This window comes from Hevea brasiliensis, chromosome 16, assembly GCF_030052815.1.
Source record: "Hevea brasiliensis isolate MT/VB/25A 57/8 chromosome 16, ASM3005281v1, whole genome shotgun sequence".
NCBI lineage: Eukaryota > Viridiplantae > Streptophyta > Magnoliopsida > Malpighiales > Euphorbiaceae > Hevea > Hevea brasiliensis.
Genome location: NC_079508.1, coordinates 53,608,347 through 53,631,775, shown reverse-complemented (window position 1 = coordinate 53,631,775; position 23,429 = coordinate 53,608,347). Strand labels below are relative to the sequence as shown.

The 23,429-nt window shown below is 36.9% G+C and overlaps 4 protein-coding genes, 1 long non-coding RNA gene and 2 pseudogenes across 5 annotated transcripts; 3 read left to right on the top strand and 4 right to left on the bottom strand.

Annotated features, from left to right (window-relative positions):
• Window positions 1–2,105: 2,105 nt before the first annotated feature.
• On the top strand, window positions 2,106–4,710 carry LOC110634163 (bet1-like protein At4g14600). Its single transcript, XM_021783095.2, has 4 exons — window positions 2,106–2,300; window positions 2,407–2,530; window positions 3,525–3,581; window positions 4,243–4,710. Exons 1-4 carry the CDS (start codon window positions 2,239–2,241, stop codon window positions 4,402–4,404), a joined length of 405 nt encoding a protein of 134 aa, XP_021638787.2. The 5' UTR covers window positions 2,106–2,238; the 3' UTR covers window positions 4,405–4,710.
• LOC131168703 (uncharacterized) lies at window positions 4,439–6,971 on the bottom strand. The gene is made up of 2 exons (XM_058138219.1): window positions 5,546–6,971; window positions 4,439–5,086 (listed from the first exon to the last, which is right to left on the bottom strand). Exons 1-2 carry the CDS (start codon window positions 6,584–6,586, stop codon window positions 4,682–4,684), a joined length of 1,446 nt encoding a protein of 481 aa, XP_057994202.1. The 5' UTR covers window positions 6,587–6,971; the 3' UTR covers window positions 4,439–4,681.
• Window positions 6,972–6,988: 17 nt separating this feature from the next.
• On the bottom strand, window positions 6,989–9,908 carry LOC110634161 (serine/threonine-protein kinase PEPKR2). Its single transcript, XM_021783093.2, is given in 3 exon segments — window positions 6,989–7,744; window positions 8,098–8,394; window positions 9,173–9,908. Coding segments are annotated over 3 exon segments (1,404 nt in total). The 3' UTR covers window positions 6,989–7,373.
• Window positions 9,909–10,755: 847 nt separating this feature from the next.
• Window positions 10,756–14,680, top strand: LOC110634164 (phosphoribosylaminoimidazole-succinocarboxamide synthase, chloroplastic-like; annotated as a pseudogene).
• A 1,317-nt stretch (window positions 14,681–15,997) lies between these two features.
• LOC110634211 (glutathione transferase GST 23) lies at window positions 15,998–17,513 on the top strand. Its single transcript, XM_058138220.1, has 2 exons — window positions 15,998–16,816; window positions 17,008–17,513. The coding sequence occupies exons 1-2, from the start codon at window positions 16,448–16,450 to the stop codon at window positions 17,305–17,307; spliced, it is 669 nt and encodes a 222-aa protein (XP_057994203.1). The 5' UTR covers window positions 15,998–16,447; the 3' UTR covers window positions 17,308–17,513.
• A 1,900-nt stretch (window positions 17,514–19,413) lies between these two features.
• LOC131168809 (pentatricopeptide repeat-containing protein At5g27460-like) lies at window positions 19,414–20,804 on the bottom strand (annotated as a pseudogene).
• A 167-nt stretch (window positions 20,805–20,971) lies between these two features.
• LOC110634197 (uncharacterized) lies at window positions 20,972–22,456 on the bottom strand. Its single transcript, XR_009144920.1, has 2 exons — window positions 21,866–22,456; window positions 20,972–21,790 (listed from the first exon to the last, which is right to left on the bottom strand). It is a non-coding gene; the product is annotated as an uncharacterized LOC110634197 (long non-coding RNA).
• Window positions 22,457–23,429: the final 973 nt, after the last annotated feature.

The window sequence follows — 23,429 nt, the reverse complement described above, 5'->3', positions numbered from 1 at the left end:
ACCTGGAATTATGTCTTTAAATGGCATCAATATCTATTTTTCTTTTATGCAGAACATAAAATTTGATTGAAATTTTAATTTCCACTATTGATTTTCTTTGATTTCATCCATGTGGATAAGCAATGCTATGTTCTGTTAATGGTATATTGATATTGACAAGTCATCAAGATGGTGATATGTTTCTTCTTTATATGATTTTTGGTGTTTATAAATGATGAGAAATTGATGGCCAATGGTAATGGGCACTATATATGAACCAGAGAGCTTTTGCTGTGGCTGTGGAGGAAAGGAGAAAATATGCAACTCAAAGGTAAAGATGGAAAAGAGATGAGAGAGAAAGTGGGAAATACAGAGATAATTTATTAAAAATTATTTCTATATCCTTTTATCTTTCATACTTGTTTTCTTTTCTTTCTTATATTTTTCGTCAGTTTATGTAATTCTTTATTTCTCTTTTATTATTGTTCTCTTATTAATGAGATCCATATTTATGTTTTTAATCTCTAAATATCAAATGTAGAAGAAAACATATAATTCTTTGATTAATTTTGAGGTCAGATTTTTACTACAATGGAAAACATCTTAAGCTTTATTTGTGGCCATGAGCTTGGGTAGAGAAACATAAAGTATTCATAAAAATTTAAAAATTTAAAACAAAAATAGTTTCTCATTTTCATTAAATAGAAAATTGAAAAATAACAATATTAACAAACGCACCTTTAAAATTTATAATAGATTCATTTTTAAAGGCCACAAACAACAAACCCTAGAGCTATGAGGACAAAAATGATGGCTTGTTTGTAGCCACCGTCTTCCTCCCACTCCACCAGCCTGCTTGAGAAGACGCTCGAGTTGTCAGACCTGAACATCGCCAAAAGCTCTTCCTCAAACAAACATCCTTCCAAGGAAACCGAGTAAGACTCCCCTAAGCCAAATATCCATTATCTTTGATGATTTGTGGAAGAGTCGATGGTCATAACTCCTACAGCTCTTGTACTTTTAAGGGTTAGGCGATCAGAGTAGCTAGCTATTGGATTCCGAAGATGACCGTCCTTATGGCCTAGAACAAAAATGCATCCTCCCGCAGTCTGTAAACAGATAGCTTAAGTTGCTAGAGAATGAAGTTTCTTTGGACACACACACACATATTGGTAGAAGAGGGAAACTTCCACTCTGGTCAAGCTCAACCCGTACATGCAACAAAACACCATATCTTTGATAGATTGCAAGATTCTTTTAATGTGAACAACATACTTGTAAGCCACAAACTTCAAACTCAAAACCACTTATGTATAACCCACCCGGCTGAAGGAAAGGAAGACCCACGTCTGAGCAAAGCATGGAGGGCCATTCCCGCCTGAAAAGGGCAAATAACGACTGCTACAATTGGTAGAACAAAAGACCCTTATCGCACGAAAACAAAAACCACTAAGAGAAACTTTGGGTATATTTACTGATTTCCATTTTCTACTAAAATTACAGTTTTCATTTTTCATAAAAAAACAAGAGAAAAATATAAAAAATATGTTCATTGTAAATAATAAAAAATATTTTTTAATTAAAAAGTTAATAATATATTTTATAATTAAAAAAGAAATTATTGCAAAACATATTTAAGAACTTATTTTATTTTTAAATTTTTAATATATATTATTATTTATTTTATAATAATATGATTTTTTTTATAATTATTTAATTTTAAATATTAAAAAATTATAATATAATTTTAATTATAAAAAGTCATAATTTTTTTATTTAAAAAAATAAAAAATAAAACCTGTGTTCTATTTATTGTCTTTATTCAAAAACCTGATACACGCAAATACAAAAGTCTGTTCTCGATTTTGTTAAGAATTTTTTTTTTAAAAAACTACGCAATTTTCCACTTCCTCTATTTGCTGTTTACTGGAAAGTTTTCCTGGAAACGCAGGTAAACTTTGTAAATGCCAGCCCATTCAGCATGGTAAAGCGGTGGGAACAGAGCGCAGCAAAATTTAAAAAACTACGTGTGTTCAACCAATAAACGTTTGCCACGTTTAGGAAAAATGGCAACTTTAAGTCCTGGCCTAGGTTTCTTATAAACAGAATTTCTAGCACCATCCGATCCTCCAGAAAATCAACGGAGGATATACCGTCTGATAACGTCACCTTCTCTTTTTTATTTAAAAAAAAATTGTTCAAAAATCTCCGTATGCAAGTTTGTTTTGATTTCGATTTAACCGCTCAAATTTCTCTTCGATGGCCGCCAATTCGAGCCGAGGTGGTTCCTTATACGGTGGTGCTGCTCCTTACAGATCAAGGTATCAAATCCATCATTTGATCTTCGGTTTAGGGTTCGCCTGTTTTCGTTGGTTGTTATACTCAATTATCCTTGTTATCTGTCGTAATTTTTGTGTGGATATACAGGGAAGGACTCAGCACGAGACCGGTGGCGGGCTCCGATGAAATACAATTGCGGATTGATCCGATGCAAGCTGACTTCGATGATGAGATCTCCGGTCTCCGTAGCCAAGTTAGGCAATTGAGAAATGTGAGTTTTCCTTCTTAATTTTTTTAAATTGAATTATGGCTCGTATAGTGAAGCAAAAGCAATCACCGAACAGGGAATACGTTGCAATTTTTAGTAAGATTTCTTGCTAATCATAATATTAGTTGGATTTTGTCTTTATGTTTAAGATAGCAGTGGATTAAGTTTGATATTTTGTTAATCGGTTTCTATTAGAGCTAGGGCGAAGTAGTGTTTGACATTAAATGGCTATAAATTTGCCACCGAAGGACCTCAAATCTCAGGGAATGCTAGTTTGATTTTATCTCAGGCAGTGTCCGGGGAAAAGGAAGGATGTGAATGTGATCAAACTTTTGGCTGCTAATTGTTTATGTCATAATCTTACAGTAATGTTGTCACGCGTTGCCAATTTTCTTTTGCGTTTTTTCATGATTAAGATTTTGATGATTTTATGCTAGGAAGTTGGAGGAGAATTGAACTGATAAAAAAAAAGGGCACTCTTAGATAAGGAGTTTCTTTCTTTCTTTCTTTCTTTCTTTCTTTCTTCTTTCTTTCTTCTTCTTCTTTTTTCATTTTCTTTTTTAATTTTTTTATAATACTTCCAGTTAACTTGAAACAATATCAGGTTAAAGTTAATTCTCATGTTTCACGGTGAGTTATGTTATATTATCTGCTTATATGGAGAAGTTGTTCAGAAAACGTTGCAAGAGATGTAGTGCATAATCCTTTTTTTGGGACTTAAATGGTGAATCAAATTAATCTTATTGAATCACATCTCTACCAACTGAAAATCCCTCACTTTTATGTGTATGAAGATTCTGTTACTCTGTGAGCTTTATGCTTTATATTACATTTATTTACATATTTCTCTCTACTTCCTACTTGCTTTCACATGAGACTTAACATCTGTGAATATTTATTCTGCCGTCTAATCTTAACAATATCATTATTAAAATTTTGAAAGTTTTCTTTAGATTTTATTTTGCTCTGTTAGTTCTTATACAAGTATATGCTGTAGGTGGCACAAGAGATAGGGACAGAAGCAAAGTTCCAGAAGGATTTCTTGGATAAGCTGGTAAAGTTTCCAATTGGCATGTGGTTTCTTGATTTTGTTTTGCAATTCTATATTATCTTTGAGTAAATTTTACTGCCTTCCGTTTTTTAGGTTTGCTCTTTATTGTAATTACAGTGTTGTCATATTTGTATTTGAATAACCATGTTGAAACCTTACTTTTTTGAGTTTGAAACAAAGCATTAGTGATCCACAACATGAAAAGTCAATAAGGTAAGGAGAGGGTGGTTAATATCTCTGAACTTTGGGTCAGCACATGATATTGTGAAATTAGAACTTCTGTTGGTGGCTTAGGCAGCCACACATTTCTATTTGCACTCTGCAGAGGAGGTTATCAACTCAAGTCTTCCCCTATTAAATGTTACCATTATATCTATGCATCAATTTTTAAATATTGGCATTTTGATTACTGGAAAGGAAATGAATAAAATAAAGGGGGAATGTTGGTAGCTGTTAGCATCTAGGAAATAGGAATAAGAGTGCTTGTATCATCCTAAAGCTGTAGTCTGTGACTCTGTGTAGAACATTGTTGTGTAAAGTTTGTGATGACGGCGTGCTCACTATTTGGAGCTTTTATGTTTTAGAAATAATGCTATTTGCCTTTATTTCTTGCTTGTAAAAAGCTGCAACTGTTTTCTGAGAGCTCAATTTTGTGACATAACAGCAAATGACAGTGATAAAAGCTCAAGCAGGCGTGAAGAACAACATAAGGAAATTGAACAGGAGCATCATTAAGAATGGTGGAAGCCATGTTGTCCATGTGGTTCTTTTTGCACTGTTTTGTTTCTTTGTTGTCTACATGTGGTCCAAATTATCCAGAAGATGAGGTATTACTGTTGGCCACTGAAAAAATGTCCAGATCAATGGGCATTCCATGGGTAGATTCGGATTTGGGAGTTGAAATGGAGGACCCATTTGTAAAATCTTCACATTAGCTTCTTTATTTAACATTAGTTTTTGATATAGTTAAAATCCTAGATATTGGGTAACAAAGAGAGATTATCACCAAGCCTGATTTCTGGTTGATGTATAAACAAAGCTATATTCCATGCAATTAAGCTTTTACTAATACAACTTGTAAAATTATAAATTTAACAAATATACTAGCATGCGCAGGCTGTTGAGTGTGGCAGTGGCTTGTCAATGTAACTCTTAATGGCATCTTCCATTTTCCTGGCTTTTACTTGGTTGAGAACAATTCTTGCCCACTCTGCAAAATGGGTTTCATTGTGACCCACCTTCCCATCTTTGTAGAAGTTGAAGCACTCAAGATCCTGTTGAGGAGAGGGGCATTCCTTTTTGCCCAATGGTTCCCACCATGAACCTTGGTGGTTCATCCCAGATTGGTCTGCCATCCAGTGATGTGCATACTGACCTATGCCCGCAAGCTCTAACCATCCTTTAGGGAAGAACTCCATAACGCTACTGTTTCTGTCCATGAATAGCATGTTTGTCAGTTGAGCACCGTGTGGGGATGCAACAATGTCGGTGTGGGTCATTACTCTTACCTGGACAGAAAACACAGTAAAAGTGATACTATTGATATGCAAGCAACAATGGTCATTTTACCCATTTATTTTTTTCTTTTATATGTTCAAGCCAGTCCTATTGCTTCAATATTTGCCTTTTGTTCTTCATAAGCATTCGAGGGAGAATTTTGTTAAGGAACAAACTAACAACAATTGGCAATTCCCACCTGAGTTCTCTCTATTCTCTCAATGGGCGCTAAAGGGAGGGCTTGGGCTCCGAAGAGTATGGCAAAAGCTAATTAGGTCCTAAAGAGAGTTACTTCCAACCTGAATAAAGCAGCGACTAATCCATTCAGCGCATTAGATGCAAGAGTAAGTTGGTGTTGCATTGCATGCATCAAGTGGCTATATTTTTAACGAGTTTACTTGGAAATGTCATTCCCTTAATAATAAGCGAGGAGAAAAAGGAAGGCCAGTAATGGGGTAGATGTTGCAAACCTGGTCACAGAAATTTAGATCCTCGGACTCAGCCACCCTCAATGTGCAGCCCTCCACTTTTGCGCACTCCCTTGCAAATATATCAATCACTGCTGTAGCATTCTTGAATGATCTTGAACCCCTCCTCATGAGCAATGTTAGCTTTATTATTGGTTCCCCTCTTTCATTGACCTCTTTTCCTTTACCTGATGGGTATATCCCACAAAATCTCCTTGCTTTACATCTCAGCAGATCAGAAACCTGAAGCTTCTTTTCCTTCCCCATACTTCCCTCATTATGCCTCATCACAACCGCTTTCTCGAAGCAGTAAATTCGATCTCCTTCTTCAAGTCCCTCTATTTTAACTGCTCCAAAGTTAGCTTCCATCAGGTGTTGTAGCCATGATCCCATCTTAGACCTCAGCTCTCCCCAGTGGAATAGTACCCACCTTGTTGGCCTCGGGCAATTATTATTTATAGACCAACTAACAAATGGGGCCATAGCACACAATCCATGCCACAAATTCACATAATCATAGTATGTGTCTGACACAAAGGTCAAGCCTTCCATGAGCTTGGCGGTGTCTGGAAGAGCTTCTGGCCATGCCAAGGCATATGAATTCCTGGTGCCCTCCTTCATGTCATTTCCCTTGATGCATAAAAGCCTTCCCTTGGACATTTCTGAAGGGAAATATAGGTACTCAGCTTCATTTGCCCCACGGGTGTCATTTAAGGAGCTCATAAACCAAGTGTTCCCTTCCATGGCATTTTTGGCGAACCTTAGATCTTTAAGGGGGAAGAAGGTGACTGAGTCTTGGAGCTTTGAGATCAAGCTATTGGAGTTCTCGGCGAAAGCAAGACCGTCAGTGGTATTAAATGCTAATCCTTTCCATTTGTTGAAGAAAGCCCATGAAGCAGATGTGGAAGGAGTGTTGAAAGGGGAAGCTTGAGATTGAATAAGTATGAGAATTAACAGCAGTAGAAGGATGGATGTAATGATCTTGGTCAAGTGATGTGAACTCTTCTTCTTGGTGAACGCTTTGGTGCTTCTCTCCAACTCCATAATTTACTAGATTTGAAATGAAGTTAGATGAAGACTCACTCTCTTATAAAAGTCTTCTTTTGAGCAGTTGATCTCGAGATTGAAGTGGATATAATATTAAAGAAAACCAGTAAACAAATCCTATTAAACTATTAATCATGTTTTGGTCAATGATATTAAGGGTTCAGGGCTTGTCATGGGACTTCATAAGAATATAAGGTATTGTTTCCAGAAAAAGGAGAAAAGAAGCAAAAATTGAGGAGATATCATTAGCAGGCACTTTAAAGCTCATGTTACACCCGCATATTTAGCCGCTTTTGTTTGAAAATGGTGCTGCAAGAACAATTTTTTCTTTTTTGACTCCTTTGTAGAGATCCACCATTGACGGTGGAATACCATGAAAAAACCCACAACTATGCCTCATAGCTTCCAATCCTAATACCAGTAACTATGTAAGGTTTCAAGGCTTTCCATCATACAAGTTGACAGTCATTTAGAATATTCTTGTACTTTCACATTTACAGGCTTTGCAAGGCACTGAATCTGCCCCATGCAACAGGTGCAATGAAAAATTAACTCATAAAATTGCTCACTATCATTCTATTTACAGATGCTGTAGATCAATTTCCTCAATTCACAGGCTTGGAGCCACTATTAGGTTAGATTGCATCCAAAGATACACCAATATATTGCACAGATAGGGTTATGCTGATCTGTTAACCATCTTTGCCCACTGAAATTGCACCAGGGCATGTTAGTTTTAAATCCCCAGCTTAGAAAACAGTGGAGATAAATGTTGTTAGTAGTTTCAGAAACAAAATGCTCTACAGAGATTGTTAGCTGTCAGGTTAGATGAATGCTGCTGCTCTATTGGACCTGTGGGCCCGCACAGCCTGCTTCTCTTTGGCTCTGAAATCTTGACATGGGAAACTGCCACTGCAAGTGCATCCACCAAACCAAAGTCATCCTGTTCTTCTGACTTGCTGCTCCAACTATCGGATAATGAATGATGATTTGAATCCTCACCAAGAGAGACACTCTCTACTTTGTTCCCATGCATCTCTGGTACGGGCACAGTGACAGGTTGACAGGAAGTCGGTCCAACTTGATTCTTTATTTTTGACTTAATGGACAGTGTGTTTAATATGCGCTCTGTGTAGAACAAAATCCATGGGTGTCCTGATCGAATACCAATTCAAAGGTCAATTTAACAGGACAAATCAATCAATCTACTAGTCAATCAAGTAGCAACTATTTGATAAAAATGGTAAGCAATAGAGTTAACAAGAACATGGCATATTATAAAGTTAAAAAGGAATTAATCATGCAACTTTGAGTGATGGACCGGTGAGGCGGCAAGTAATAAATGGTAGGGGAAAACAGTATCATTTGCAAACTCATGTGACCAGAATATTCCATAACCAATTGAAGTTTGTGCAGCAATAAATCAGGTCATACACACGTACTCAAAAAGAAAGAAAAAAAAGGCATGGTTTTGAGTATTCCTAAGACTTACAGCAACAGAAACTTACTTAGCACTTCATCTGCAGTTATCCTTGCTGAAACATCCCTTGTTAGCATTCTTGAAAGTAGATCGCATGCAGGCTTAGATATGGACTCCCATATCCCACTGTGGAAATCAAGCTTTACTTTCTTGATTGCCTCAAAAACAGCTTCCAAGGAGTCCCCTTGAAATGGAAGCATGCCAACTAAGAGAGTATGTAGGAGGACACCGGCACTCCATATATCAACCTTCTCAGAGTAATTTCCTGATAGAACTTCTAGGGCAACATAAGCAGGACTTCCGGCCAAACCAGACAATGTCTGACCTGCATTCATCATTTCATTGCACAAGAAAATCTTTGAGAATATAAGCAAGCTAATCACAAAGGAGTCGAAATTTAATTCAGAATAGAAGTTTCCAGAGAAATATTCCAATAAATAAGAACATGATAGAATATATTCACAATTGGGCATATCAAGCATAAATTTCTACATTTCAATAACTTTGTATCTTTCACATTCTGGAAATTTACTGACACCATATGAAATTATCCAAAGTACCAATGATATGGTAGCAGCCAACCAGACAATGGCTCTGATATGTTCCACACATACCATCAGATTTAAAATAACTTGCATGGTTTCATCTGAAATTACAATGTAAATAGAAGAGTGAAAAAAAAAATCTTTTAGAGATCTTCCTGTGCTTCATTCTAATTTCAGCTAATAGACCAAAACGCATAATTGGAGCTAGACAAAATGGCACTAAATAAAATTTTCATACACAAAAATTCATGAACTCCATTAATTGATAAAAAAGGAAAGATAGAGAAAACTATTTCCAATAATTCACCATATTTATTTCCTAAGGATACTGCCTGCCAAAGACAGCAGATTTTATATAACACCAAAATATACTTGAGACACCATGTTATCCTGCCCTCTTGATTTCTTGAAGTGTGTACTTTGACAACTTGTTCTATCAACTTCCTGGATATACATATAAATATTTTCATTTTAACTGTATGATAAAACATTATATGGGTTAGTTGCCAACAATTAGAAAGCAAATAGAACATTGCTTACAGTAGGCAGGAGACTTACAATTTGAAATTCTCATGGCCAAGCCAAAATCTGCAAGCTTTATTTTCCCTGAGCTCATGAGAAGTACATTCTCTGGTTTTATATCTCTGTGCACAACTCCCATATCATGACAATACTTAAAAACTGACATCACATCTTTAAATATATTAGCAGCCCATTGTTCTTAGTATCGAACCTCCTTGACCATCTGGTCAATCAAAAGGCCCCCAGAGCATAACTCCATCACAAGATGAAAACATTCCGTCTCCTCATAGACGGCATGCAATGTCACAACACCAGGATGGCCAGACAAGTGCTGCATTATCTCCACCTCCCTATGAACTGTCTGCTCCCCCTTCCGCAAAGTCTTACAAGCAAATTCTTCTCCAGTTGCCTTAGACCTACACAACCAAACAGAACCAAATTTACCACGCCCAATGGTGGCACCTGAAACATAGTCATCCCCAATCTTATTCTTTCTACCTGTCTGGGTAGCATTATCTATACACCCTATCTTCCTCTTGAATGATGATGAGGCACCACAAGGTGGGGCAGTGGCAATGTCTGCAAACCTACTTTTGCAAGAGCTAACAGGTTCATCACCAGCATCTCCTTTACACCTCTTCTTTAACCTTTTGTAATCTTCAAGAGAATAATGAGACCTGATATTTGATGATTTCTTATCATGCCTAGGTGTTAATTCATTTTGTACATCTTCACACGCTTCCGTTTCACTTCCTTTCCTCTTCTTCCTCATCACAACCAATTAGGAATCTCAAATGCAAACTCCGTTAACAATACATGGAACTAAAAAAAAAAAGAACGGATTATTCCATTTGTGTAGTACTGCACCCAAGGAAACAAAAGAATTGATATCAAAATCGATTCGGCAAGGTTCTGATTGCCCAAAATGAGAGAAAAACTAAATCAAATTAGTTTTGCCATAGTTTTTTTTTACTATTCCAAATCCCTTCACCCTTTGAGCTATGTTTGGTCCCCTGATAAACCCTAAAACCACTCGAATTGAAAAAGTGTTTGATTACTTCACATTTGATAAGCACCATAAGGAATCAAAAGTAACACCAACCGAAACACCAACACTTTCATTATTCCTCGATAAACTCTAATTAATCAAATATATTAAGAGGACAAATGAAAAACTAGGGCAAAGATCGAACCTCATAGGCCAAAATGTCCTTCGAATTCAGAGGCAAAACTGATAAATTCCGCCCAGAAAGCAATAAAATACATGCATATAACACAAATCGGGTGGTTCGTTACTAACGGAACTTAGAAACGGATCGATACTGGAATCCTTAGAAATCTCAGATTCAAGATATGGGTCAAAATCTTAAATAATCAAGAATAGGAAGGGAGAAAAAATCAATCTTTATTGGACTGCGAGAGCGAAGGACAGAGAGGGCCAGATGGTGATGGGGTTTTACGTTCAATCAATCTTTATTATCCAGCCGACACGTCCGCTTATGAGGCTCTGGCTCTTCTAAATTCGGGTCTAACCCAAATACCCAACAGTACACCTCTAGAGTCCTCATAATTCCATGTGAAATAGAGAAGTCGACAGCAACCCGGAGAAAACAGCGAAGATGTCTCAGTGCATGCGAACCTTAAATCCTCCAAAAACCCTTCTCAATAACTCCAATCTCGCAATACCAATTCGAATTTCCCTTCAATCCCTTCCTTTGAACCAAAACCCAAATCAAAATCGAAGAGATACTTGAGGATATCTGTAATGTCAGCACATAATCAAACCCAGCAACAAAAATTGTCGCTTGATGCTCTAATCAACAGTAGCCGCAAAGAGGAGGTCCTTGGCGCCATTAAAGGCTCATTATCTAATTGTCTCTCGGAGACAAATCTGCATTTGACGGTTCCCGCTCTTAAATCCAAAACCAGAGGCAAGGTATTTTCAATTCACAGTTTTAAAACCTTCTTATTCACTGAACATGATTTCTTTTTTTTTTTTTTTTTTTAATTTCGCTCTGTGGCTCTGTCGATTTGGTTGCAATTATTAACCATTTCTTATGCAAAACGAGTCTAATGAGCAATTTGGCTTCAATCATTTTTTTTTTTTGAGAGGTTTTGTTTGGTTGCATTCTCATGTCTTATGAGCAAAGATATCCTGTAAAACTTGTCTGATTGTTGTGCTGGATGGTAAGATGATTAATCTACTTGATTTCGTAGGTGAGAGACATTTATGACGCTGGGGATTATCTTGTCTTGGTCACAACTGATCGGCAGAGTGCATTTGATAGAACTCTCGCTTCTATGCCCTTTAAAGGCCAGGTATTTTCGTGGTTTGCTGCTCTATTGCTTTATCTTCTTGTGGGAGTCATGAATAATGATCGATTAAACGTAAATACTGTACAGATAAGTGTTCAGAAAACTAGTTGTGACTATCTTGTTCTCAGGTTCTAAACGAGGCGAGTCTCTGGTGGTTCAATAGAACTCAACGCATTACTCAGAATGCTGTTGTTTCTGCTCCTGATAAAAATGTTACGATTGCAAAGAAATGCTCAGTTTTTCCTGTTGAATTTGTTGGTGAGTGTTTCAAGAGCAGGTTTTGGATTTTTATTTCCTTTTTCTTGCTGGCTTCATATGAAAAATGTTTTAGAAAGTATCCAATTCTGCAATTTTTGTGGCAATTATCTTGTTTGGAATAGCTTGTAAATGGTAACTTTGAAGATGACTTATAGACTTATCATTAAACTGGTATCTTGTATACTTACTTTTGTATGATATGCAACATGTTTAAAAAATTTCAATTATCTATTCTAACTTTGGGGGGAATTTTTGTAATTCATATGAAGGTCAATCAATGAATTCAGATGAATAACAGAAAGTTGCTCTAATGAACAGTGGTTCATTTCTCATGGGGAAATAAGTTTGATATGTAGCTGTTTGAGGGTGAGGATTCTTGGTCCTGAATTATTTGGCTGATCTTACTTGTGCTGCTAATCTGTAGTTAGAGGGTATGTGACTGGAAGTACTGATACATCACTATGGACAGTCTACAAAAATGGTATCCGAAATTACTGCAGCAATGCCTTTCCAGATGGTGTGCTTCCTGTTTCATCAATTGGTTTTTTCCCTCTAAAAATCTTGGCCATTAAATAATGTGGACTGATCTGTTACTGTGTTATAGGTTTGGTAAAAAACCAGAAGCTGACTGTAAATATACTCACTCCAACAACCAAGGCTGCAGATCATGATGTTCCTGTAGCTCCAAGCGAGGTTTGGTTATAAATTCCAATTTGAACTTTGAAATATAGCGCAATAGTCTTGTAAAAACTTTTTTCCAGGTTGCATTCTCTCTAAATGAGCTCATGTGTGTTGTGTTTATGCCTCATGGAGTCATGGCTGGCTTATATACTTTATGGAGTATTATTCTTTTCAGCTGTTGGTTTAATTGTCTTATACTCTCATCTTCTTCATTTGCCTAGCAGATAATTGAGCGGGGATTAATGACTCAAGCTGATTATGATGAAGCCAGTAGGAAAGCATTGAGCTTATTTTAGTATGGACAGGTGACTTCTTTTTTTTTTTTCTTTTTGCTAAGATTTTTTTGTCAATCATGATTCATGCCTCAGATCCAAGGATGAATGTCTGTTTCTGTACAAAATACACTTTTGATTGATGCTTGATGGCTTTTTTTACTGAGATTATACAACTAGCTTGATCATTCCTTGTGACTTGCAGCGTGTGGCTTTAGATCATGGCTTGATATTAGTAGACACAAAATATGAGTTTGGAAAAGGCTCAGATGGTTCAATTCTATTGATTGATGAGGTTTGAAATTATTTCACTATGGTAATTTACTGTTCTCACTATCACTGATTTACTGTGCTCCTAGACCAACCAATAAATTTCATAATGAGTTTAAACATCTTTTCCTGCGATGGTAGGTGCATACACCTGACTCAAGCAGATATTGGATTGCCCATTCTTATGAAGAACGCTTTCAGAAAGGTCTTGAACCTGAAAATGTTGATAAGGTGTGTTATTTGGTTTGACTTTTGTTGTTGTTATTATTATTTTTTTTTCTTTTTTTTTTCCCTATATTGTACATTTACTGATTCAAGTATGTGCCAATATCCTCTGTGTGTGTGTGTGTGTGTGTGTGTGTGTGTGTGTGACATTTATTTTTTTGAATGATTTTTGGATTCATCATCATTGGTGGTTTTTATTTTGTTTTAGAGTGGGGCACTTATGATTTATACTCTCAATGTTTAAAAAATTTCACATTTTTCAGGAGTTCCTGCGGTTGTGGTTTAAGGATCATTGTGATCCATACAATGATGAGGCAAGTCAACCTAAGAAGTCCAATTAAACAAATATAGTTTTTATGCATGTTGTGCATTGCACTAAATCATTTTCTTGTGCTATTCTTAGGTCCTTCCTGATGCTCCTGAAGAACTTGTTTGTGAGCTAGCATGGAGGTAAATCTTTTATGTCACTATTCCTTCATTAATGGATAAATGGCCAGTCACCTGACAATGATTGATGAAATGGAAGACTTTTTTATACCTTAATGTTTGATAAATAATCTGCTATATATCCATATTAGTGAACTCTGATTTTTTCATCTTTTTGTATGATAGATATATTTTCTTGTATGAGACAATAACTAAATCAAAATTTGAGGTGCCGCTGGAGGAAGGTAAATTCTATCTTCTTGTTTTATGACATCATGCAATGTAATTTGTTTCCTTCTTGATTGTAAAATGGCTTTAAGTGACAAATGCAGTGTCTTCATGCAGGGTCCAATAGTTGATCGGATCTCAAGAAGTGTAGAACTAGCGTTATCATCCTTGAAGTGATTCTAGGCATTAGGTTCCATATGCTTCTCTCTATCTCTCTCTCTCTCTCTCTCTCTCTCTCTCTTTTCCCCTTTTTTTAACTCTATTTTAGGCATTTGGTCTCTGGCTTTGCTAATTATGATTGAGGTGTGCATAATAACAGGCCAAATTATTCTGGATCAACTCACTCGTGTAACAAATAACAAGCTGGTCTATTGTGCGCTCATCCTCTCGTTGTATTTTCATTAAAAATAGAAATAAACAATATAAATTAAATGAATTTATGCATTTTACTACCCCAAGATCCCACTTGAATCTTGTGCGAACTTGTGAATATAAGGGTCATTTGCTTGATATGTTCTCCCATTTGACACATAAAATATTTGGTTGAGAGTTGAAGTAACAGCAAATAAAAGGTGTGAACCCATGGGACTCAAAAACAAAGTTTGCCACTGCCCGTGCGGTTTTGGAAGCACTTGAAACTTCCAGCAACAAAATTCAATTTAATGCCAGCAATTGTGGGTTGGGGTTAAAAACAGTGATTGTGTAATGGTTGGATGATTTTAACTGAAGGACTAGGAGTGAGACGGTGAAGAAAAGTTTTAGCAAATGTATACACTTTATGAGCTAGACAAGTTTGGTGGCAGAATTGTACGCGCTTATAGCAAGCATCCTTGTACGGATTTTGATTGTGACTACTTCATTTATGCCCTATTGATGTTGCCATGAGTCTCTGATTATTAGTCCAATATGTCAAATTAGCCTATCAAACAAAGAAACAAAGAAAATAGTAAGGTCAGTGCTCTATTGGTCAATTACTCCAGTACTTAAGTTAAAGATGCTAATAGAGAGTTGTAGAGTGAATAATAGTAAATTTTGTAATTAATTTGATAAAATAAATGTATCTGATTAATGTCTATTTCTCATATTTATAGACTAAAAGCTAAATAGCCGTTGTAATTATTTGCAAAAATCTCAAATAGTCGATTGATATCCTAAAATTGTCTCCTAAAGATCATGCCTTATCATAGACTAGTATTGCTGATATCCGAGCCTTCTTTTGCTCAGTTTGGGCAGACCAAACCTTGCTTGCTTAATGCAGTTAACCTGAGGCACGTGATTGTCAGTCTGGCTCTTGTTATGACTATTTTTCTTTTGTTTGATTTTTTGATTAAGCATTGACATTTTAACTGTCACGTTGGACTAAGCGCTGACCTTTTGATTTGGTTTTGGACGTGTAATATGACCTATCTATTAGACATCTACATGCGCTAGTAGAAAATAAAAATAGATGGAGGAGGATCTATTCTAATGATTCAAATGGGCTTAGAAAATGAAAGGGATACATTACAAGTATATTGAAGAGGATCTATCAATAACATGTAATGCCATCGTAGTCCATTATAGATGATGCTTTGTTCACGGCATTGATACATATGTTGCTGTGAGTTTTTGAAGACCAGTCTAAGTACTAAATATGCTTGAAAAAACAAGAAAATAGTGAAGTTGATGGCCTATTGGCCAGTCACTCCGACGCTCATGTTAGAGATTTATTGTAAAAGTGAAGAATTGGGTAATGAGAGTTTCAATAGCAAATTTGGCTGAGTAAGCGTACTTGATTAATGGTTGTTACTCATATTTATAGACCAAATGGCTAAGTAATGATTGTAGTTATTTGCATAAATCTCAGATATTCAGTTAATATCCTGAGATTTTCTCTTAAATGTGGTCGATGCGTGGCTTGTCAGGCGAGTGACTCCACTTGTCTTTATGCATTTATTTATGTTCGTTCAACTATACTTGACCAAGCAATCTTTTGCTTGGTCTAAATCACATGTCTTCTTTGCTTGGTCTGGTTAGCCTGGATCTCCTCCGCTCGGTGTAGGTGTTCTATGTCAAGGACTCTTCCTCTTTGTTTTGACTTTTTAACCGACTTTAACTGCTATGTTAAATGCTTCGATCGAGTACTGACTATCTGACTTTATATATATATATATATATATATATATATATATATATATATATATATATATATTATCTGATAAGTTTTACAAGGCACCGTGAGCTTTACGAGGAACTTTATATTATCTGAATTTTAGGCATCTGCCTGTCAAGGTCGTACTGCACAGACAAGGACAACGATAGGTATTAGCATATAGGGTCCATTATAGCGATGAGTTTGGCATATAGCAGGTGACTCTTTCAATTACACATATTTCTAGTCCATGTTTGTTGTTAAGTTGGCATTGATGGCTCTTATCATTTTCATGAATCATGACCTCTTGAACCTAGATATTGGTGTAATAACTCATTGATCGATTGCTTGTCATCAAGGACTTAAACTTTGTTTTCAGTTTGAAAAGTTTTACAATGTACGCGAAAAAATCTCCTCACTGTGTATTAGAAGTCCACACAGGTGGCTGAAGTGATAAATATTGTCAGGGCTATCACAGAGATACAATTGAGTCAATAATCGATCATGCACCATCTAGATTGCAAAAAAGATCCTACTGGACTAATCACTAAATTAAGAATGGCTGAAGACAAAGTAACTTTACTTGGATTCTGGGGAAGTCCTTTTGCGCTTAGAGTTAAATGGGCTTTGAAACTGAAAGGGATAGAGTATGAATATATTGAAGAGGATCTCTCAAACAAGAGTCCCCTGCTGTTGGTGTACAACCATGTCCACAAGAAGGTTCCAGTGCTTGTGCACAATAGCAATCCTGTGGTGGATTCGCTGGTAATTATCGAATACATAGATGAGGTGTGGAAGGGAAATCCACTCCTCCCACTTGATCCCTACCAAAGGGCTAAGGCACGCTTCCGGGCAAAATTTGCAGAAGACAAGGTAAGTGAGGAAACACCATGTTTCTAGCAGACAATTTCAGATAAACTGGATCAGGAAGTTTCAGACAGAAGTATTACATATATATGCCATTCATTTTCTTGAAAATTGACATTTAGTACCAAATTAGCACACAAAGTTAAGACTCTTTTCTTTTAAGAAATCCATTGATACAAGCTATTCTCCTATTTCAGTGCATGGGTGCGATCATACGTACATTTTTCACAGAAGGGAAGGAGAAAGAGAAAGTAGTGAAAGAGGGCCGAGAGAATCTAAAGACTCTGGAAAGCGCTTTGGAGGGGAAGAAATTCTTTGGAGGTGAAACAATAGGCTATCTAGAGATTGCTTCAGGATGGATTCGACTATGGACTCAAATAGTTGAGGAAATTGCAGGTGTAAACGTGATCGATGCAGAGACTATGCCTGTGCTAAACACTTGGTTTGATAATTTCCTTGAAGTTCCTGCTGTCGTATCCCTCCCCGGGATAAATTGAAAGAACACCTCAAAGGCCTGTTCATGTAGTGGAAGTTTCATCAACCTGAAGCCTTCAGCTTTCATTTCTCATCGTGCCTACCTGTCTTTTGTGCGTGATCGCTTTTTGGCTATATTATATTAATAATAAGCTTTGTTCAGGTTCAAACATCATGTAATCATATTATAAATAAAAATAAAAAAAACCTTAGCCAAATTACTCAGAAATAGCATGTGGTGCATTTCTTATGAGAACCCTTGTGGAGCCTATTGAGTTTAACGAACTTATCAATGAGGTGTTGTACTATTCACTGTCCATATGGAAGGGCTAATTCCAACCACGCAGGTAATGAAAAGGTAAGTGAAGAAGCTAGCCCTCAATATGTCTCATTATTATATTTGTAGAGCAGGTTTGCCCTTTGCTCAAGGCTCCAGCCTCCAGGTCCAGCACACATTTCAGGTAAATTGGATAACAGGGTTCTTAAAAGGAGAGCCTCTATAAGAGTATGAATTCTGTTTACTAGAAAACATATGAATATTGAGTGAGGGACTTGGGTGCTTCAAACTAGAACTAATATGAATGTAATTCAAATATGGATCCTTTACTATGGTTTCAGAGAGATCAGTTTTAAGTTGCAAGGGATGATTTAAAAGGGATGATATACAGCGTACAAAATGCAACTCTTCTTTTTCGAAATAATTGCTATTCGAATGCATGCGGGCAATTAAGCGTAGAAGGGGATAAGAATAGAGTTCCAAAAGAAGCACAAGATAACCTGAAGATTATTGAAAGTGGTCTTAAACGGAGACAATTCTTTGGAGGTAAAACAATAAGCTTTTTCGACATTTTCTGGTAGCTGCACTGGAACCTGTACTCTAGCAGCAAAGGAAATTAAGGATGAGGGACAACGACTTTGTTTAGAGCTCAGTTTGACAATGTTCTTGAATATCACAAGTAAAGGAAGAGCCCCAACTTGCTACAAATTGCTAGTGCACGTCCGCAAGGGATTCGCACTTGTACCAACGTCCACAAGGGATTCGCACTTGTACTAAGTTTGAGCATTTAGCAGCGTTCATGACTGCATATTGCCTGCAAGCAATCACTATTTGTGATTGCAAATGCTCTGGGTGCCTGCACATCATCTGTAGATCCCATGTTAAATTATCATTTCTTATTCATGACAGAAATATTATGCAAATAAAGAATTTACAAAATTACTGAACAGTCACATTTTTCTTCATTTTTAAGTTCTTGCAATGACTTACTCGCAAGAGCAATTTAAGTGCTCTTAGAGGATATCAATACAAACAAATATCACGGACAAACACATCCATGCTATGATTGTCTCATTCTCCTCAAAGCATACATCTGCCAGCATCTACATAATATTGGCGAAACTCTTTCTTTTCTCTTCTTTGCGTATTTGCTTTCATTTTATTTTGTTGTCTTCTGTTGTATTGGCGCTGCTACTGCTTTCTATATTTTTAGCCCATGCGTTTACTGTCTTTCCATGATGGTTGAAATGGAGGTGCTGCTGACTACTTGATTTTCCGGATTTTCTCTTGGTTTAATTTTTCAGGATAGTGCAGTAAACTTTCTGGTTTATGGGTTATCTTTTGGCCTTTGTCCCTCTTTGACTATTGAATTTTTTGTTGCTTTGGGTACCCTCATGACTTCTTGGTTGCTGGTTGTGTTTTCTTGGTGTCTTTCTATGTATTTTGAATTTTGCAGCAATTCTTTGGTCATTATAGTAATTCTCTTGGGCTGCATTCTCCCTATACTCTGTTGATTTTTGCACTCTCCTGCTGGGTATTCAAGGAGTTTGCTGGTTGGCTCCAGTTTGCTTTCAGCTTGGGTCTTGGTTTTGCTATGTTCGGTTCACTGCAAGTCTGGCTCCTTGTCTCTGTTTTAGGCTCTGCTTGTAATTTTCATTTGATGGTAAAGCTATTTCTTGCTGGCTGAGTTGTTCTGTATTGTGGTTTTGGGTGTTTGGTACTTTCCTTCTCCCGATTTTTTCACTTGGCATTTATGGTCCTGGGTTGGGTGACATTCCTAAGTTTATTTTCTGGATTTATTATTAATAATAATAAAATAGCTTGCTCATTAAAGGAAAAAAGAAAGAAAGAAAGAAAGAAAGAAAGATTTGCATATGGCAAGTGAACAACAAAGAATTTAAAGAAGCAATTTGCTGAAATACGCAAGATTCGCAAAGTTGAACTTTCCTCCTTGAAGGATTGCCTGTTACCTTCATTTTCGCTCTTCCAGTTTTCCTGTCACAAAATCTTTAATCCCGAACAAGCATTATAGCGGCGTCAATTGACACCTGTCTCTGGATGAATCCACTCCAATGAACAATACCACTGACTGAGTACATACATGAATAGAAAGACTTGAACAAGGGAAAAATTCCTCATCAGCCATCTCAATTTGATCCTTCTCCATCATTTTGAGGATGTCAGAAGCTGCTCTGAGCTTGGACGTGCTTTCTTACGTGCTTTCTTAGGAGAATATTATACAGTGGCAAACTTGCAAGACCAAAATGATGAATAACTAGAAAATAGTGATTTGCATCTTCAAAATTCCTGTTCTTCTCAAGTACTCTGCAATAATCATTAAAATACCATTTGATGGTCTCCATTTACAACGTTTCAAAATTGGATATGTGGACTTCACCGCAATGATGGCTTAATCCATCTTTTGGCTCTTTACCCATCCATTCATCAGAATCTCCCATGTCTTATAATTTGGGCATCCACGCCTCTCCAGTGTGTGGAGATGTAATGACTCGGCTTTGTTTATGAGTCCATTCGGCGCATATGCACCAAGAATGACATTGGAAACTCTGATATCATGCTTCCTACAATTGGTCTCCCATTCCATAAATACTCTTTCAGCTTCTATAAGGTCTCCTACCTTAACAAAGCATGACAATATACACATGTGATTCTCCCACAAACTACTTTACTAGCTTCCCATCCCGCTGAACTCCCTCCTTATTCTTCAATGAGGAAATATAGTGTAATAGGGAAGAAGTGACCAAGGCAATGATTAGTAGAGAGTTTTTCCCCTGCATTTTCAAGGGCTAAATAGCTTTGTCAACGAGGCCTTTATATAAATCCTGGCCAAAGTAGATAGCGTGCTCTATCCAACGTCAACATTTCCTTGTAAACCGTCTGAGCTTCAGTGACCTCAGACACCTCGCCTCGTGAATTCATACAAAGATTATCATATTTAAGGCCGTTTTATTATGCTTCATTTGCTGGATCGCAAAGGTTACTTAGCCATATAAAGTTTCGTCATCTCATTAAATGGATGCCGCAGTCATTGAGCTTTATCATGAAAGCCTCAGGTTTGGCAGTGTCTCGTTCTTTCACATAACTATGAAGAAAAGGGAAAGAGGCAGCGTTTCTTGCAGCAGAATCGGGTAAAAGTTTGAAATACTCAGTGTCCCTTAAACCATGCACTCTCACGGTTAATTCTAATCTCATGGCACGATCTACTGCAAACATGCATAGATTTTTTTTTTAGTATCCATCTATGCGAGTATCTGTATATTAACATTTAACAGAATCAAAGAAAACAAAAACATCAGATAGCCACTTAACCGACGGATGAAAGGAATCACCTAATGATCGTTTACAATATATATGTTGTTCATAAAGAAGTAATGCGGAGCCCAGCAAGAAAATCTGAATTGCCAAGAGCTATATTTAGATAAAGATGCAGATTTTTTTTTTCCTTCTTCAATATCTAAATGTGTACCTTTCCACAAATTGTTAACTCACTCCTCTCTCTAACCACATAATTGTGCAATTTCACAAGAGTATGAATGACAATTCCACAGAGAAACAAAACAAAAGCAAAACATTCCCACATAAAGAAGGGTAAACTGGGCCGTAAAACAATATTGAAATGGAAAACAAGAAACTAACAGTGAATTTGTTAAGGTTAAAAGAAAGAAATAATTGGAGGAACCTCAAGTGCGTGCGTGCTTGCATCGTGTAGATTTTGGGAGCATTCCAGAGATGTATCTGAGCTGGGAGAGTGTAACCTTGCGGCCACTAACGACCCAATTCTCAAGTACGGAGGCTGCGCTTTCTCCAGGCAATTTCAGTCTCAAAATCTAACTTTTGAGGTTGCCATTTGTATTAATATATATCTTCGAAGCCCGTGAGGATATGAACATCTAGAGATTTCTGTCTTCGAATTGAAGCCAACTTCGGCGCTTACATAACGCATCATTCACAGAATTCGAAACTACTTATTTAACCAAACTACAAAGGAAATCGCCATGCAAAGGAAAGCTATTTTTTATTTTTGCTCAGGAGGCTCTATTTTCTTCTACTGCCACTTTTTGTTCAAGGAATCAGACGTTTCTTTGGCTCGTGCCCTTTTATACTTTCTCAGAACGTTACCGTATCGCTGTACAGGAATTCGTTTGTAAAAATTCCGGGAAATGGAGATATATTCATTCCGCATGTCTCACCTTTCTTTCTCTCTGCAGCTGGAAAACACACTTTTATTTCAGAGTTTAGATTGATTCACATTTATTTCAGGGTTTAGAGTGATTCGTACTCACATTTTGTGGTTTCATGCTTTTCTAATTTTTCAAGCAACTTGCAAAGCTAAGGAACCGGGTTACTAAGAAATTCTTGGTGTTCCTGCAAATGCTCGCTAAGAGGAAACATAAAAAAGTGAGTGCATTTTGAGCCTGCATCTTCACTACAACTCAACTCAACTCAACTAAGCTTTTATCCCAAAAATTTGGGGTCGGCTATATGGATTCGCTTTCTCCACTCTGAACGATTTTGGGTTAAATCCTCAGAAATGTGTAATGCTTCAAGGTCATGTTGTACTACTCTCCTCCAAGTCAATTTAAGTCTACCCCTTTTTTTCCTTTCTATCCTCTAACCTAATGTGCTCTACTTGTCTAACTGGAGCCTCCGTATATCTACGCTTCACATGACTAAACCACCTCAATCTCCCTTCTCTCAACTTATCTTCAATTGGCACCACTCCTACCTTTTCTCTAATACTCTCATTACGGACTTTATCTAGTCTAGTATGGCCACTCATCCACCTTAACATTCTCATCTCTGCAACTCTTATCTTAGATGCATACGACTCTTTCAGTGCCCAACACTCACTACCATATAACATAGCCGGTCGTGGCTGTACGGTAAAATTTTCCTTTCAATTTATTAGGAATCTTACGATCACATAAAACTCCCGTGGCACGTCTCCACTTCAACCATCCGGCTTTAATCCTATGACTAACATCCTCCTCACATCCCCCATCTACTTGAAGGACTGAGCCTAGATATTTAAAGTGATTACTTTGGGGCAGTATCACTCCATTCAAACTAACTCATTCCCTATCACCAGTTTGGCCTTCACTGAACTTGCAATGCATGTATTCTGTCTTCTTTCTACTTAACTTAAAACCCTTTGACTCTAGAGTACTTCTTCAAAGTTCTAGCTTTCTATTGACTCATTCTCGTATCTCATCTATCAGAACAATATCATCCGCAAACATCATGCACCAAGGAATACTCTCTTGTATATGTTTCGTCAGTTCATCTAAAACTAATGTAAAAAGGTAAGGGCTTATGGCTGATCCTTAGTGTAATCCAATTGAGATCGGAAAATTTCTTATGTCCCCTCCCACTGTGTGCACAATAGTAGTTACTCCTTCATATATATCTTTTAATACTTGTATGTACCTAATAGATACCCTCTTTTGTTCTAACACATTCCATAAGACCTCTCTTGGAACACTATCATAAGCCTTCTTCAAATCAATAAAAACCATGTGTAGATCTTTCTTCACATCTCTATATTTCTCCATCAAGCTTCTAATGAGAAAGATCGCTTCCATAGTTGAACGACCGGGCATGAAACCAAATTGATTGAGAGAGATAGAAGTATCATGACGTAGTCGATGCTCCACAACTCTCTCCCACAACTTCATAGTATGGCTCATGAGTTTAATTCCCCTATAGTTTGAACAACTCTGTATGTCTCCCTTATTTTTAAAAATAGGTACTAAAATACTCTTCCTCCATTCATCAGGCATTTTCTTTGAGTTTAGAATCTTATTAAATAATTTAGTTAACCATGCCACTCCCATATCTCCTAAATAC

What these genes read in the sequence shown, in the direction of transcription:
- LOC110634163 (XM_021783095.2), top strand. Translation starts at nt 2,239, where the DNA reads ATGGCCGCCAATTCGAGCCGAGGTGGTTCCTTATACGGTGGTGCTGCT. An exon ending in GCTGCTCCTTACAGATCAAG is followed by an intron (nt 2,301 to 2,406) that starts GTATCAAATCCA and finishes GTGGATATACAG; the next exon opens with GGAAGGACTCAGCACGAGAC. An exon ending in AGGATTTCTTGGATAAGCTG is followed by an intron (nt 3,582 to 4,242) that starts GTAAAGTTTCCA and finishes GTGACATAACAG; the next exon opens with CAAATGACAGTGATAAAAGC.
- LOC131168703 (XM_058138219.1), bottom strand. Translation starts at nt 6,586, where the DNA reads ATGGAGTTGGAGAGAAGCACCAAAGCGTTCACCAAGAAGAAGAGTTCA. An exon ending in ATCTAAATTTCTGTGACCAG is followed by an intron (nt 5,087 to 5,545) that starts GTTTGCAACATC and finishes TTTTCTGTCCAG; the next exon opens with GTAAGAGTAATGACCCACAC.
- LOC110634211 (XM_058138220.1), top strand. Translation starts at nt 16,448, where the DNA reads ATGCACCATCTAGATTGCAAAAAAGATCCTACTGGACTAATCACTAAA. An exon ending in CAAAATTTGCAGAAGACAAG is followed by an intron (nt 16,817 to 17,007) that starts GTAAGTGAGGAA and finishes CTCCTATTTCAG; the next exon opens with TGCATGGGTGCGATCATACG.